This window comes from Rhamphochromis sp. 'chilingali' (genome assembly GCF_963969265.1).
Source record: "Rhamphochromis sp. 'chilingali' genome assembly, chromosome: 22".
Taxonomy (NCBI): Eukaryota; Metazoa; Chordata; class Actinopteri; order Cichliformes; family Cichlidae; genus Rhamphochromis; species Rhamphochromis sp. 'chilingali'.
The window spans coordinates 19,002,759-19,016,015 of record NC_137950.1 but is presented as its reverse complement, the minus strand read 5'-3'; the positions used below and the strand labels follow the sequence as shown (position 1 = coordinate 19,016,015).

Genomic DNA, 13,257 nt, shown 5'->3' with positions numbered 1-13,257 from the left:
GCTTTTAATTAAGCCCGTGCAGTAACGCTGTATTATCGCTTATTAAGTGGAATCATTTTGGGGTAATACTGACACATCACACTGTTAATTTATGAAGTTGTGTGATTAAATTAACAAGAAGAAAATGTTTGAATCTTTGTTGTGGAAAGTTTAAATGAACGCGAAACAGCATATATCAAAGCTGCCGCTGTCCACCCATCAGTCCAGCCATCCTCTTAACCGCTTTTCCAATTCAGGGTCACAGGGAAGATGGAGACCATCATAGTGCAAGAAACTGGGTACACTTTAAACCGTTCAAATATATTCTAAAGAGCTTGGAAAGAAAAGCGTCTGGACTTCTTTATGTTGCTTGAAGACGTTTCACCTCTCATCCGAGAAGCTTCTTAAGTTCTAAGGGTCAAATGGTGGAAAGTTCCAGATTTAAGTCCTAGGGGAGTGTCATGAACCCCATTTTGATCCTCTACCTAATCACACGAGCCAAGGTGTGAAAATGAGTGTAGGTCACAATCAGCCAAGGTTTCGGGTGAGCTCATTGCGAAACCTAGCCCCACCCTATCATGTGATTTCCTGAGATTTCCTGAACAGGGGGTTCATGACCCCCTTTTGGGGACACTCCCATAGGGCTTAAATCTGGGACTCTCCACTATTTGACCCTAGAACTTAAGAAGCTTCTCGGATGAGAGGTGAAACGTCTTCAAGCAACTTAAAGAAGTCCAGACGCTTTTCTTTCCAAGCTCTTGACTGAGAACCTTTCCAGATACATTCAAATATATTGTACAACAAAGAGCCACAGGATCAGATGCAAATAAATTTGATTTGCATATTAAAATCACACCTCATCTTGTACTTTTTGTTTCTTGTATTATGCTGGTGTGTTGTAGATTTTCTTTATTTCAGTTTGGATTCAGGTATCAAACAACCTTTTTAAGATTAGGCAAAAAACTTTCTTTTTCAATAAAAAAGGACCCTGAATCCTTCCTTAGTTACGCTGCAATTGGGCTATGCTGCTGGCTTCCCACGATGCACTTAGTGTTTCTTCTTCCTCACCATGTGTTTATGCACCACTCTGCATTTAACCATTACTCATTACTACCCTCTGGCATCCTGTCTCCCTCCCCTCACCCCCGATGGTTGTGGCAGATGTCTGCCCCTCCCTGAGCCTGGTTCTGCTGGAGGTTTCTTCCTCTTAAAAGGGGAGTTTCTTTTTCCCACTGTCGCCAAATGTAACCTGACTGTTGTGGTTTTCAGTGTTATATTGTATGGCCTTTACATTATAATATAAAGTGTTTCGAGGCAACTGTTGTGATTCGGTGCTATATAAATAAAATTGAATTGAATAATTATGATGTGCGTCTTCTCAGTTTGTTAGCAGCAATTATGTTTTCTTATTATTACTATTATTTTTATTGGCCATTGAACTAAGTTAATTCAAGGAATGGCATGATGTGCTGACCGTAATGCAATCCCATTATCATTTAGCCAGAAACATCCCAAAAAGTTGATTACTTTTCATCAATTGTTTAAAATTCCATACACACCAGCTGCATCAGCACATCTTTTATACACCTAAAACTTTCCTATAATTTCAAAACTTCTATATTAACAAGCATATTTTATTTAAGCTGTCAAACTGTGTCTGTTCTTTGAATTGTTGCGGTAACAGACTCATAAATGACTAAACTTGTAATAAGAAGTCCACTAGGTTTACAAGAAACGGTGGATCGATTCCAATCCACACAGTCTTATCGCCACAGGCTAAAGATGGATAAAGGTCGGCAGCATCAGTGAGGGGGCAAATTTCTCCAGCTGACTGGACAGGTCGCACCCCCAGGCGTATGGCTGCGCTGAGCGGGGGGCTTTCCCCTCATGGCCGAGAGGTTTGCTGGACAAGGATTTAGGGTGAAATATCGCGTTTGTTTATTATTTTTATCATTGTTTATGCATCAGAAGTTGTTCAATAAACCATATTTTTCAGCCACAGTGAAGTTAAGAAGAAAAACCACACAGCAAATTCAAAAGTGTTACATTTTTTGGTGTTAATAGTCTCCTTGCAAAAGTAGAGTTAATTTTACTCTAAGCAGAGTCACATTCTTTTAATGTAACTCTGAGGTGTAAAATGATAGTAGTTAAAATCGAGTGTTAAAAATGAGTGTTTCTCTGTCAAATCTGGAGGTGTTACAATGGAAACATTAACTCTTGACCTCTTAACTCTGAACTCCTAGAGGGGCTATGACACCAACAGAGTAAATTCACAGACTCCGCCCCCAGCACGGCTCCAATCGAAGCTGAAGTGAAGCCGTTTCAGAACATTTTGCTCTACATATTTGAGTTGTTTGCCATGCTTGGTAAGTCATTTTTTCAAAGATTGTTTCAATTGTTATTAGATTTTACTTCTGTGGCTCTTTGGAGTTGAGACAAAGCTGTGTGAAAGGCATTAGCCATGTTGCTCGCTGATAGCATAATATTCTGTTTTAGCTAGCTGAAAGGTATTGTTTGCGGGCAAATACCACAGCCTTGAAAAAAAGCTTGCATGTGAATTTTCAGTCAAACCTTTGGTCAAATACACCTAAAACAATGTCTAGAATGTGAAATGTTGGTATAATGGTGCTACTTGAAGCCTGAAAACGATCGCACATAAAAAAAAAACAAAAAAAAAAAACGAGCAAACAGCAGTAGCTGACGTCCTGACTGGGTTCTACGTTAGCATAGATCCCTCCAGAGTTTTGTGCACACGGTTTAGGTAAAAATGAAAAAGGTTGAGGTTTTACATTTAGTTCAGTATTACCTGTTGCCTGTGTCCTTGTCTTTTGGGAAAATACTTTACACAAGTAATGGCTCAAAGAGGATTCCTTTTTACTGTGCTGCAATTGTTTACTGGATTATTTGTGCCATTAATTAGTATCAACTAATTTTTATTCGATCTCCGCACAGGATATGCTTGTGAAGATGGAATATGGGGGAGAGCAGAAGTGCGTTGAAGTTCCACAAAGGGATGAATGAAGGACATGCATATTGTATTGAAGAAATAAGTGATGAGAATGCTGTTATTTGCATTTACCATGTCAGACCTTTTGATAAACAAAATTCTAATGAAAGTGAGAACATGTATACTGTTACATCTTTCAGAAAATGTTTTGAAATTGTGGTACACAGTTCAGAATAAATGTTTTTCAAAAACCATTGCATCTTTTTAGTAAATGTTTATTTCCAAAAGAAATTTCTAGAAGTTCAGAACAGTAAAATTCCCGCTTTTTAGAATGAATTAGAAGATAACTCTTACGTAGTTAAACTAAAATACTCTTTGAGAGTTAATATATAAACTCTTAACACCAAGTGTTAAATTATCAACTCCAGACAGATTTGGTGTTTAACACTAAATCAGAGTTAACCTTCCAACTCTCCAAAAAGAGTTAAATTAACACTCTCTGGTGTGGACCCATATAGACACTTTAATAGTGTTGAAATCAAATCCGACAGTGTTAATTTGGACATGCTGGATTTGCTGTGCACTTGTTCTTGATTGACCGATCACTACATCTCTGCATCTTTACCTGACTTTTTGCAAACTGCGTCACAATTATTGTAAAATCCCATACATATCAGCAGCATACTTGATAATAACAACACCTTTTGTTTTGTTTTTGTGCATACATTTGGCATAGTGCCATTACAGGCACACTGGGACATATAAAAATATTGTGTATTATATTTCGGTTAATATTCATTTAACTACTCAATAATTTTTTTTAAAAACCCATAAAAAACATTTTTAAGCCAGAAAAATGGTTAAAAAATGACATTTTATAACCTAAAAGTTTGTTCATTCATTTACAATTATTCTTACATTTACTTAATGCAAAGTCAGTCTTCTTTGAGCTCTTATTTTGGTCTCCGTCTGAAGGAGCACCATCAGGTAACTGTTAATGGACAGGTAGCTTAGCGAGAATTTATTCCAGTGCTATCACTGAAAACTAAAAAAACCCCCACAAAAAATGCTGAGAATGAACCAAATTTAAACTACAGCTTTCCACAACGATACAGTATAGTTGTGAAAAACTGCAAGTAAATATTCTGTGAGCTCATCACTTTAAGTGTACACGTTTACGTTAAACATAGCTGATTTATGCACTGTTAACACAAAAATATTCATTACAGCTGCTTTATTCTTTATCAAACCATCATAGTCTTTTGAGAATATGGACAAAAAGGCAGCATGGTTTATAGATGGAAATAAAGGCACCAGTAAATTAAACCGAACGTCAGCTTATAAATACAGTGGGGCAAAAAAGTATTTAGTCAGCCACCGATTGTGCAAGTTCCCCCACCTAAAATGATGACAGAGGTCAGTAATTTGCACCAGAGGTACACTTCAACTGTGAGAGACAGAATGTGAAAAAAAAATCCATGAATTCACATGGTAGGATTTGTAAAGAATTTATTCGTAAATCAGGGTGGAAAATAAGTATTTGGTCACCTCAAACAAGGAAAATCTCTGGCTCTCACAGACCTGTAACGTCTTCTGTAAGAAGCTTTTCTGTCCCCCACTCGTTACCTGTATGAATGGCACCTGTTTGAACTCATCATCTGTATAAAAGACACCTGTCCACAGCCTCAAACAGTCAGACTCCAAACTCCGCCATGGCCAAGACCAAAGAGCTTTCGAAGGACACCAGGAAAAGTATTGTAGACCTGCACCAGACTGGGAAGAGTGAATCTACACTCAACAAAAAATATAAACGCAACACCTTTGTTACTGCTCCCATTCCCCATGGGATGGACGTAGAGACCTAAAATTCATTCCAGATACACAATATAACCATCCCTCCCAAACAGTGGTCACAAATCAGTCCAAATGTGTGGTAGTGGGCACATCTGCCATATTGAGATAATCCATCCCACCTCACAGGTGTGCCACATCAGGATGCTGATCTGACATCATGAGTAGTGCACAGGTGTACCTCAGACTGCCCACAACAAAAGGCCACCCTGGAATGTGCAGTTTTTTGCGCTATTGGGGGTCTGGGGACCCAGAACCGGTCAGTATCTGGTGTGACCACCATTTGCCTCATGCAGTGCAACACATCGTCGCATGGAGTCTATCAGATTGTCAATTGTGGCCTGTGGAATGTTGGTCCACTCCACTTCAATGGCTGTGCGAGGTTGTTGGATATTCGTGGGAACTGGTACACGCTGTCGTATACGCCGGTCAAGCACATCCCGAACATGCTCAATGGGTGACTTGTCCGGTGAGTATGCTGGCCATGCAAGAACTGGGACATTCTCAGCTGCCATCTGCCCTGAACAATGTGAACCATGATTCATCCGTGAAGCGCACACCTCTCCAACGTGCCAGACGCCATCGAATGTGAGCATTTGCCCACACAAGTCTGTTACGGCGACGAGCTGGAGTCAGGTCAAGACCCCGATGAGGACGACGGGCATGCAGTTGAGCGTCCCTGAGATGGTTTCTGACAGTTTGTGCAGAAATTGTTTGGTTGTGCAAACCAATTGTTCCAGCAGCTGTCTGGGTGGCTGGTCTCAGACGATCTTGGAGGTGAACCTGCTGGATGTGGAGGTCCTGGGCTGGTGTGGTTACACGAGGTCTGCGGTTGTGAGGCCGGTTGGATGTGCTGCCATATTCTCTGAAACGCCTGTGGAGACGGCTTATGGTTGAGAAATGAACATTCAATGCACGGGCGACAGATCTGGTTGACATTCCTGCTGTCAGCATGCCAATTGCACGCTCCCTCATTGCTTGTGGCATCTGTGGCATTTTGCTGTGAGACAAAACTGCACATTCCAGGGTGGCCTTTTGTTGTGGGCAGTCTGAGGTACACCTGTGCACTACTCATGATGTCAGATCAGCATCCTGATGTGGCACACCTGTGAGGTGGGATGGATTATCTCAATATGGCAGATGTGCCCACTACCACACATTTGGACTGATTTGTGACCACTGTTTGGGAGGGATGGTTATATTGTGTATCTGGAATGAATTTTAGGTCTCTACGTCCATCCCATGGGGAATGGGAGCAAAAACAAAAGTGTTGCATTTATATTTTTGTTCAGTGTATAATAGGCAAGCAGCTTGGTGTGAAAAAATCAACTGTGGGAGCAATCATCAGAAAATGGAAGACATACAAGACCACTGATAATCTCCCTCGATCTGGGGCTCCACGCAAGATCTCATCCCGTGGGGTCAAAATGATCATGAGAACGGTGAGCAAAGATCCCAGAACCACACGGGGGGACCTGGTGAATGACCTGCAGAGAGCTGGGACCAAAGTAACAAAGGTCACCATCAGTAGGTGTCCTGAAGCGGGGGGAGAGCAATCCTGCAGCAGCGTTCTGCTGTACGGATCACTCTCTGGAGAGCTTTTTGGTCCTTCACACAGCTGTTCCCAAACCACGATGTCATGTTCTGTGTGAGGATGCTCTCCACAGCGCCTGTATAGAAAATCCTGAGGATCTTTGGAGAGACCCTGAACTTCCTCAGTTGTCGTAGGTGATACAGGCGCTGCCTAGCCTTTTTGATCTGGACCTGAATGTAAGCAGCCCATGTCAGGTCTGAGGAGATGTGGACACCAAGATACTTGAAGGACTGCACCCTCTCCACTGGAGCTCCATTGATGATAATGGGCTTGTAGTCTTTGTGCTGACCCCTTCTGAAGTCCACCACCAGCTCCTTGGTCTTGCTGATGTTCAGCTGGACAGAATGGACAGAATGAATGGGGCCATGTATCGTGAGATTTTGAGCCAAAACCTCCTTCTATCAGTGAGAACTTTGAAGATGAAACGAGGCTGGGTCTTCCAACATGACAATGATCCAAAACACACCGCCCGGGCAACAAAGGAGTGGCTCCGTAAGAAGCATTTGAAAGTCCTGGAGTGGCCTAGCCAGTCTCCAGACCTCAACCCCATAGAAAATCTGTGGCGGGAGTTGAAAGTCTGTGTTGCTCGGCGACAGCCCCAAAACATCACTGCTCTCGAGAAGATCTGCATGGAGGAATGGGCCAAAATACCAGCTACTGTGTGTGCAAACCTGGTAAAGACCTATAGTAAACGTTTGACCTCTGTTATTGCCAACAAAGGTTATGTTACAAAGTATTGAGTTGTATTTTTGTTATTGACCAAATACTTATTTTCCACCCTGATTTACGAATAAATTCTTTACAAATCCTACCATGTGAATTCATGGATTTTTTTTTCACATTCTGTCTCTCACAGTTGAAGTGTACCTCTGGTGCAAATTACTGACCTCTGTCATCATTTTAGGTGGGGGAACTTGCACAATCGGTGGCTGACTAAATACTTTTTTGCCCCACTGTACTCTTTCCAGCAGGATGAAATTGAGAACGCTGGACACATGTGAGGACACTGTCCTGCAGCGCTAACACTCTTGCTGTTGCACTGCCTCTCCGCAGTCCCCAGCGATGAGTGATATGATGGAGTCTTTACCTGAGGCTATCTCTCCCCATGCACAACTAGTCGGAACTGAACTGCAAGGGCAATGAGGAGAGACGCCCCGTGGCTCCAAACAAAGGCAAAGGCTTCCAGCAGTAATCGGAAAGTATCGTCTCTCCTCACGCTGCTTAAACCTGCAACCCCTGCTCAGTTATGATGACACTGCCATTTAATGTCCTGTTAACAAATATGCCCTGTATCAAAGGAAACTGGATTGATTTGAACCGCTCCCCAAGGTCACTCTGCCAGCATTTTGCAAAAAAAAGGAAAGAAAAATAGGGCAGGATGTAAGAGTTGAAGCATTAAAAATTGCTGAGGACTGGCCTGGAGTCTGTCCAAGACAAAGTTAGAAGTACTTCACAAATCAATGCCTGCTCTCTGCATCCCCCACGCTTCTTTTATGCTCTGAAATGACAGAATGTAGTGCAAGCATTCTTTTTTTGAAACATCTGGTGTCAATATTGGAGCTTAACTTCAAAGAAATTACTGATAGCATTCTGCTCCCTTCAGTCAGAGATCTAGCATCTATTTAAGGCTGTGTTCTGCAGCTTCGAGATATGAGGTTTAAGTGAAGGGTAAAGATGTCCAAAAGGGGCCAAAGATGGGATGGCTTCGAGTGGAAAATGTGTGTAGATAAGCAGACAAAAAAAGAACCCTGAAAAGAAAAATGGCATACCGACAGTTGCGACGGTGTCGTCCTTGCCCTGGGTGAAGACCACCACTCGCTGCCTCTTCGTGTTCTCCTTGGGGAGATTTTGGGTTTTCTTTGCAATCTCTGCGATGTCGTCTGTCTGTGAAAAACACCGGACCACTGGGTGAGAATGTGTTGAGTCGAGCGAATGCAACATGAGGAGCAATTTCTGAAGAGTTAATCAAAGATCACGCGTGTGACTGAGAGAGGTCAGATTTTTCCAATCCAGGCAGACACATCAAAGTGATAATGAAACCAGATGGGCTGTGAACCCATTTTGAAACAGATCAATAGGGACGCTCAATGAGGCTTCCACGCACTTACTGGAGAATTGCGAAAATATTAGAATGTCATATTCCCTAAGTGAGATGAAAATAAGCGTGTTAAGATATGCTGTTGTCAGATAAAGCTACTTCTGCAAGCTGAAGGGATAGGTGGTGCGTGTACTGTATCATTCTCTTCCTGAAACAGGCCATCTCTCCTCAGCATCTGCACTGAATGGATATTCTCGCCTGGAGACGACAGAACTCTCCAGAGTGCTTGCCTTTGATCATGAGAGGGATAAAAAAACCCACACCTGTCAGTGCTACTTTATTATTAACTCATCATGATGTACTATGAGCAGGTAGAACGTCTTTATCGCCGTCTCGCAGTGGGGTGGACTGCTTTTCTGTAATACAGCACACTGAGGAGCTAGCATTAGGGATACTAGATGCCTCTAGCATCTGTATCAAAGCGAACGCTTGAGCACCTTCAGGGGTGAGCAAATACTGTGATTATGGGAGTAATCAGAAAGATAGGCTCCAGCCCAGTACCACCAGGCTCACTGGCTCACTCAAACCAATGAGCTTTTTACACCTTTAAATGCTTCCCAAACGCCCTTTAATCAGGCCTGAGAGGTCCAGGGAGACCCAGGGCTGAGGAAAAATGGGTGTAACACTCTAAGTAAGTGCTAATGGTGAGGTTAATACAGAGGCCGTTAGCAGACGACGGCGAAAAAAAAGAGCAATTTGTCACTGTGACTGGATGTAACCACAAGCACTCCTCCAGACACTGAATGCAAAACCACACAAGGCTTCGGCACATTGTCACCCTTGGGTTTTATGTTCACTGACATAAAAAAAAGGGGCTCCACTGAGCTTTTAGGAGCTAAAATGTTCTAAAGGCCAGAGGTGGTAGGGCACACAATAACACAAACACAAGTTTACAAAAAAAGGAAGAAAAGAAGTGCCACATGGCTCTGAAGGCTGATTCAACAGGTGCTCTTCAGTAAAATGATATTTTAAGTTTACTTTTCAAGCAGTTCAGCAGGAAAAGAAACCTCACACGACTCTTCATTAGGATCTGACAAAGACGCAATCAGTCAGCCAACACCCATGACATGGTACGCAACCCATAGAAATAAAAGAAAATATCCAATCCATGTTGAAAAAAAATCACAATAAGTGCTTTGCAAAATAAATAAATTAGTGCTTTACACTTTATTAGTGCTGGTTTGATCCCAGAAAAAGCCACCAAACCATCAAGAACTGCCTCAGGAAGGGCGTCCGGCACATCTGCAGATCCAATATATGTAGAGCTACCTGTGTGAATGTGTGAATAATGGAGCAGCTGAAAGTAGCTTTAGTATCAACAAAAGTAAATCTGTAAGGTAAATAAGTTGTGTGCTACATACATAAAATAGTAAAAAGGGTGTAAATGTTTTCTGTAAAGAGTTTTGTTTTACAAGGTGTTTCATTCCTAAGCTTATCACACTAAATGTGTCAAATGGAAACCCAGCATATCCAACTTTATCACATTGGAAGCTATCGTTAAAGCTACGCTAAAGTGCTAGTGTTTAAGTTTTCAAAGTATCTTCCAACTACTAGTCAGAAAAGAAACTACCAAAAAAAATTAAAAATGCAGAAAATCTACCTTGTTGTTCAGACTTGAAAGCTTACTGGCCTGCAGTGTTACAATCCACAGTGTTTCTTGTTGAAGGAGGTTTTTTCAGTCTATCACCAGCTCCCATATAGATAACTATCACTTCTAGAGTGAGCACTTTTATAGCAAAGCCACAAAGAGGGGGGTCAAGGGTGCGATCAGCTTCTTTAAACTCGCCCAGTAGCAGTGATGACGAACACGGCAGTCACTGCAGCTCAAGTTTGTGTCTTTTGGAAACAAACCAACAGATGACTAAAAGACAAGACAGGAAGCTGTGAGTCTCGCTACTGGTCCACTTTCGGACACGTGATTTAGAAATAATTTTCTAATTGAATGTTTACTTCCCTACATATTTTGAGATTTCATCCTTTAGTATAAAAAACTTTTGACGTGCTACAATTGGATCTCCTGGGTTAGCCTTTACACGTACAAGCACACTTAACTTAACTTCCTCCTTTCTGCCAGGCAGAAACACTCACCTGACAAGCTCCCGGGGCAAAACGATACAGAAAAATAACGTTCAGCGCGAGTGCAGACAAATGACTTGACAAATGATATGGTCAATTTGGTTTACTACTGACAAATGGCAATATTTATAATTGTGAGGCAATTGATCAGACATAAATCAACAAACCGTGAAATATGAAAGCTCTACAAGGGTGTTAAATTGTGTTTCTGTGTTGAAGCCAGTGAGAAACTGATCGTTTCCACTGCATGCTGCTTGAGAAACACTGCGAGGGAGAGATTCAATTAGAGCTGTGATGCTGAGTTCTTTGAGCATTTAAAGGAAACAGATCACAATCAGGCGACTGTGTTCAGATCTGCTGATTGCTGTTTTGGAGAGGAAAGCTTTTTATCTTGTGTTTAAGCTGAAGAAGGGCTGCTGTCATTTTTGTTAGTCATCCATAATGTGATGATAACAGTGTTTCGGGATACATGTGGTGCTTTAGGGTCATAGAATCCAATTATAGTTCCCGACCTTCCCCAATTAACCTGGACTTTTACTGAACTTCAATCGACCTCAGTGGCCTTCATGTTTCGTTTCAGACAGCAAGTCTAACTTTTTGTCTTCTTTGGAGTCGGCAAATGTTAAAGAAAAAATGTTTTTGGCTATAAGACTAAAATAAAAAACTACAAATGATAGAATATAATAATAAAATAATTGTAAGGTAAAAATGATTGTTTGAATATTGATGTTTTCAAGAAAACCTACTCTGCTTTGAACACAAGCCAACTTTATTTTACTTTTTAAAGCAATTCAAACCATTAGAATATGGTTAACAGGTGGTTTTCTATGGCATCAGAGGCTGCCACTGAACTATGAATTGAACAAATGCCTTCTGCTGCTAAAGGCAATTGGATAAGGCTGAAAGCTCTTCAAAATTTCTGGTAAGTGGATCTTGTAAGACTTGTAAGACTTTTTTAATCTAATTACTTGTGGAAGCTTATAAATGAGTCTTAAAATTAATTTATTTAATTAATATATGACATTTTAAATTATGGAGACCAGAAAAACCTAAAAAAGTAAATAAATAAATACAGTAAGTAGTTTAAAAAAATTTGTTATTAATATCCCAAAATCCATCAAAATATATGATAAAAAATCTTTCTAAAAATAATAATTAAAAAAAGCATAACTATCATGGTATTAAATATATAAAACGAGACTTAAATTATATTTCCGTACTTTAGTACAATATTTGTTCATAACCTATATGCATAGTTTGAATAACGAGTAAGTATAAATGTAAAAACAAAAAATAATAAGATTATTAATTGGTTTTTTTTATTAGCATTTAGTTTAGTTTTTTTTTATAATAGAGTAGAGTAGAGTAGCCATTTATTGTCATTGTACATGTACAAGGAAACTGTGAAAATTATGGAGTTTTTCGAAATTTTTTGGGCCGTTTTTGACCTCTATACGTTATGTAAAGATGACAAAACATATCCATATGAACTCATACAGGTGTACTGTGTATTTGCAAAAAAACAAATTTCCTCCGCTAACACTGTCTTAACAATTAATCCCCCATCTCCGGGTTGAATCAAAGTTTTACAGGCTAAAACTGTGCATATTCATATTTTTGAGGACTTGCCAGGGTATGACTGGTCTACGGGAGCCGGCCTGTACCAGTAAAGTTTAAAACGGTCACCAGAAAGTGACGAGAGGAGAAAAAAAAAAGCGGTGAAGAAAACATCTTTGAACCACAGCCATCTAGAAATGCGCCAAGTACAGTACACACCACCGATGTTATCTGAGAAATCACATTCATCCAATGCAATTTCGCAGAGTGTTCTGCCAAATCAGGTTGACACGGAAAATGTCAAAGAATTGTAACTACTAGGAGAGTCTTCACTTTGCCCTTTGTGGGTTTTTTTTTCCATGTGAGGCCGCTCCATTACTAACACCTCCCCAATTCCACCACCCCCCTACAGCACCACCACCTCCGCCTTCATCCCTTCTCCTCTCTTAAACCTGTCACTGCCATCAGGATTGCATTTCTATTCCAGTCACGTTGATCACACCGTTAGTGATTCTGGATGACAATTACTCACACAGAGCAGAGACATATTCAAGGCAGCGCTACCTCTGAAAGAGAGAAGGCACTTAAAATACCTGAGCCCATGTGAAGGGAAGAAAAAAAAGCCTCGCATATCGGCTATTTGTGTTTTGATTTTTGCATTTAAATAGCAATGGAAGGAATATGCAAAAACACGAGGAAAAAATAGACTAAGGGAACGTTCACTTTACACTTAAGAGGCAGCCCCACGTTAAAACACATCGTGCTTTCTGTAATCTTCATTTCCATAATCCAAAATCACAGGTGGCTGTAATTTGGTTATTAAAAGATGACAGTGCGCGCTCAGTGTAGTGTAATGCTATGGCAGTGAAGAGGAGACATACAGTATGCGATCCCTGAGTGCAATGAAGATAATGAGGAGGCTTTTTAACCAGGCAACCTGATGAGCCCCACGCCTGCAGAGAAAAGCTTGAAACCATGCCCAACTTCTCAGCTTCCCAAGAGGCTTTTCAAAATTCAATAAATAACATCTGTAGGCGATGTTGGGTGCAGACCTAGCAGAGTGCGTCATAACAGAGAGCTGGCTGAACAAAGAAACCATGACGACTGCCAGGTTTCCATAGCAACTGCTGCAAGGCCTGGAGAGTATAATAGCAC

The 13,257-nt window shown here is 40.9% G+C and overlaps 1 protein-coding gene across 3 annotated transcripts in view; it reads right to left on the bottom strand.

Annotated features, from left to right (window-relative positions):
* adkb (adenosine kinase b) overlaps positions 1-13,257 on the bottom strand; it is a 131,769-nt gene that overhangs the window by 10,483 nt on the left and 108,029 nt on the right. For all 3 annotated transcript variants that reach the window (XM_080873506.1, XM_080873504.1, XM_080873505.1), the window contains one exon: positions 8,141-8,255. In XM_080873506.1, the coding sequence (XP_080729632.1) occupies positions 8,141-8,255 (115 nt within the window). The remainder of the gene's footprint in view (positions 1-8,140; positions 8,256-13,257) is intronic.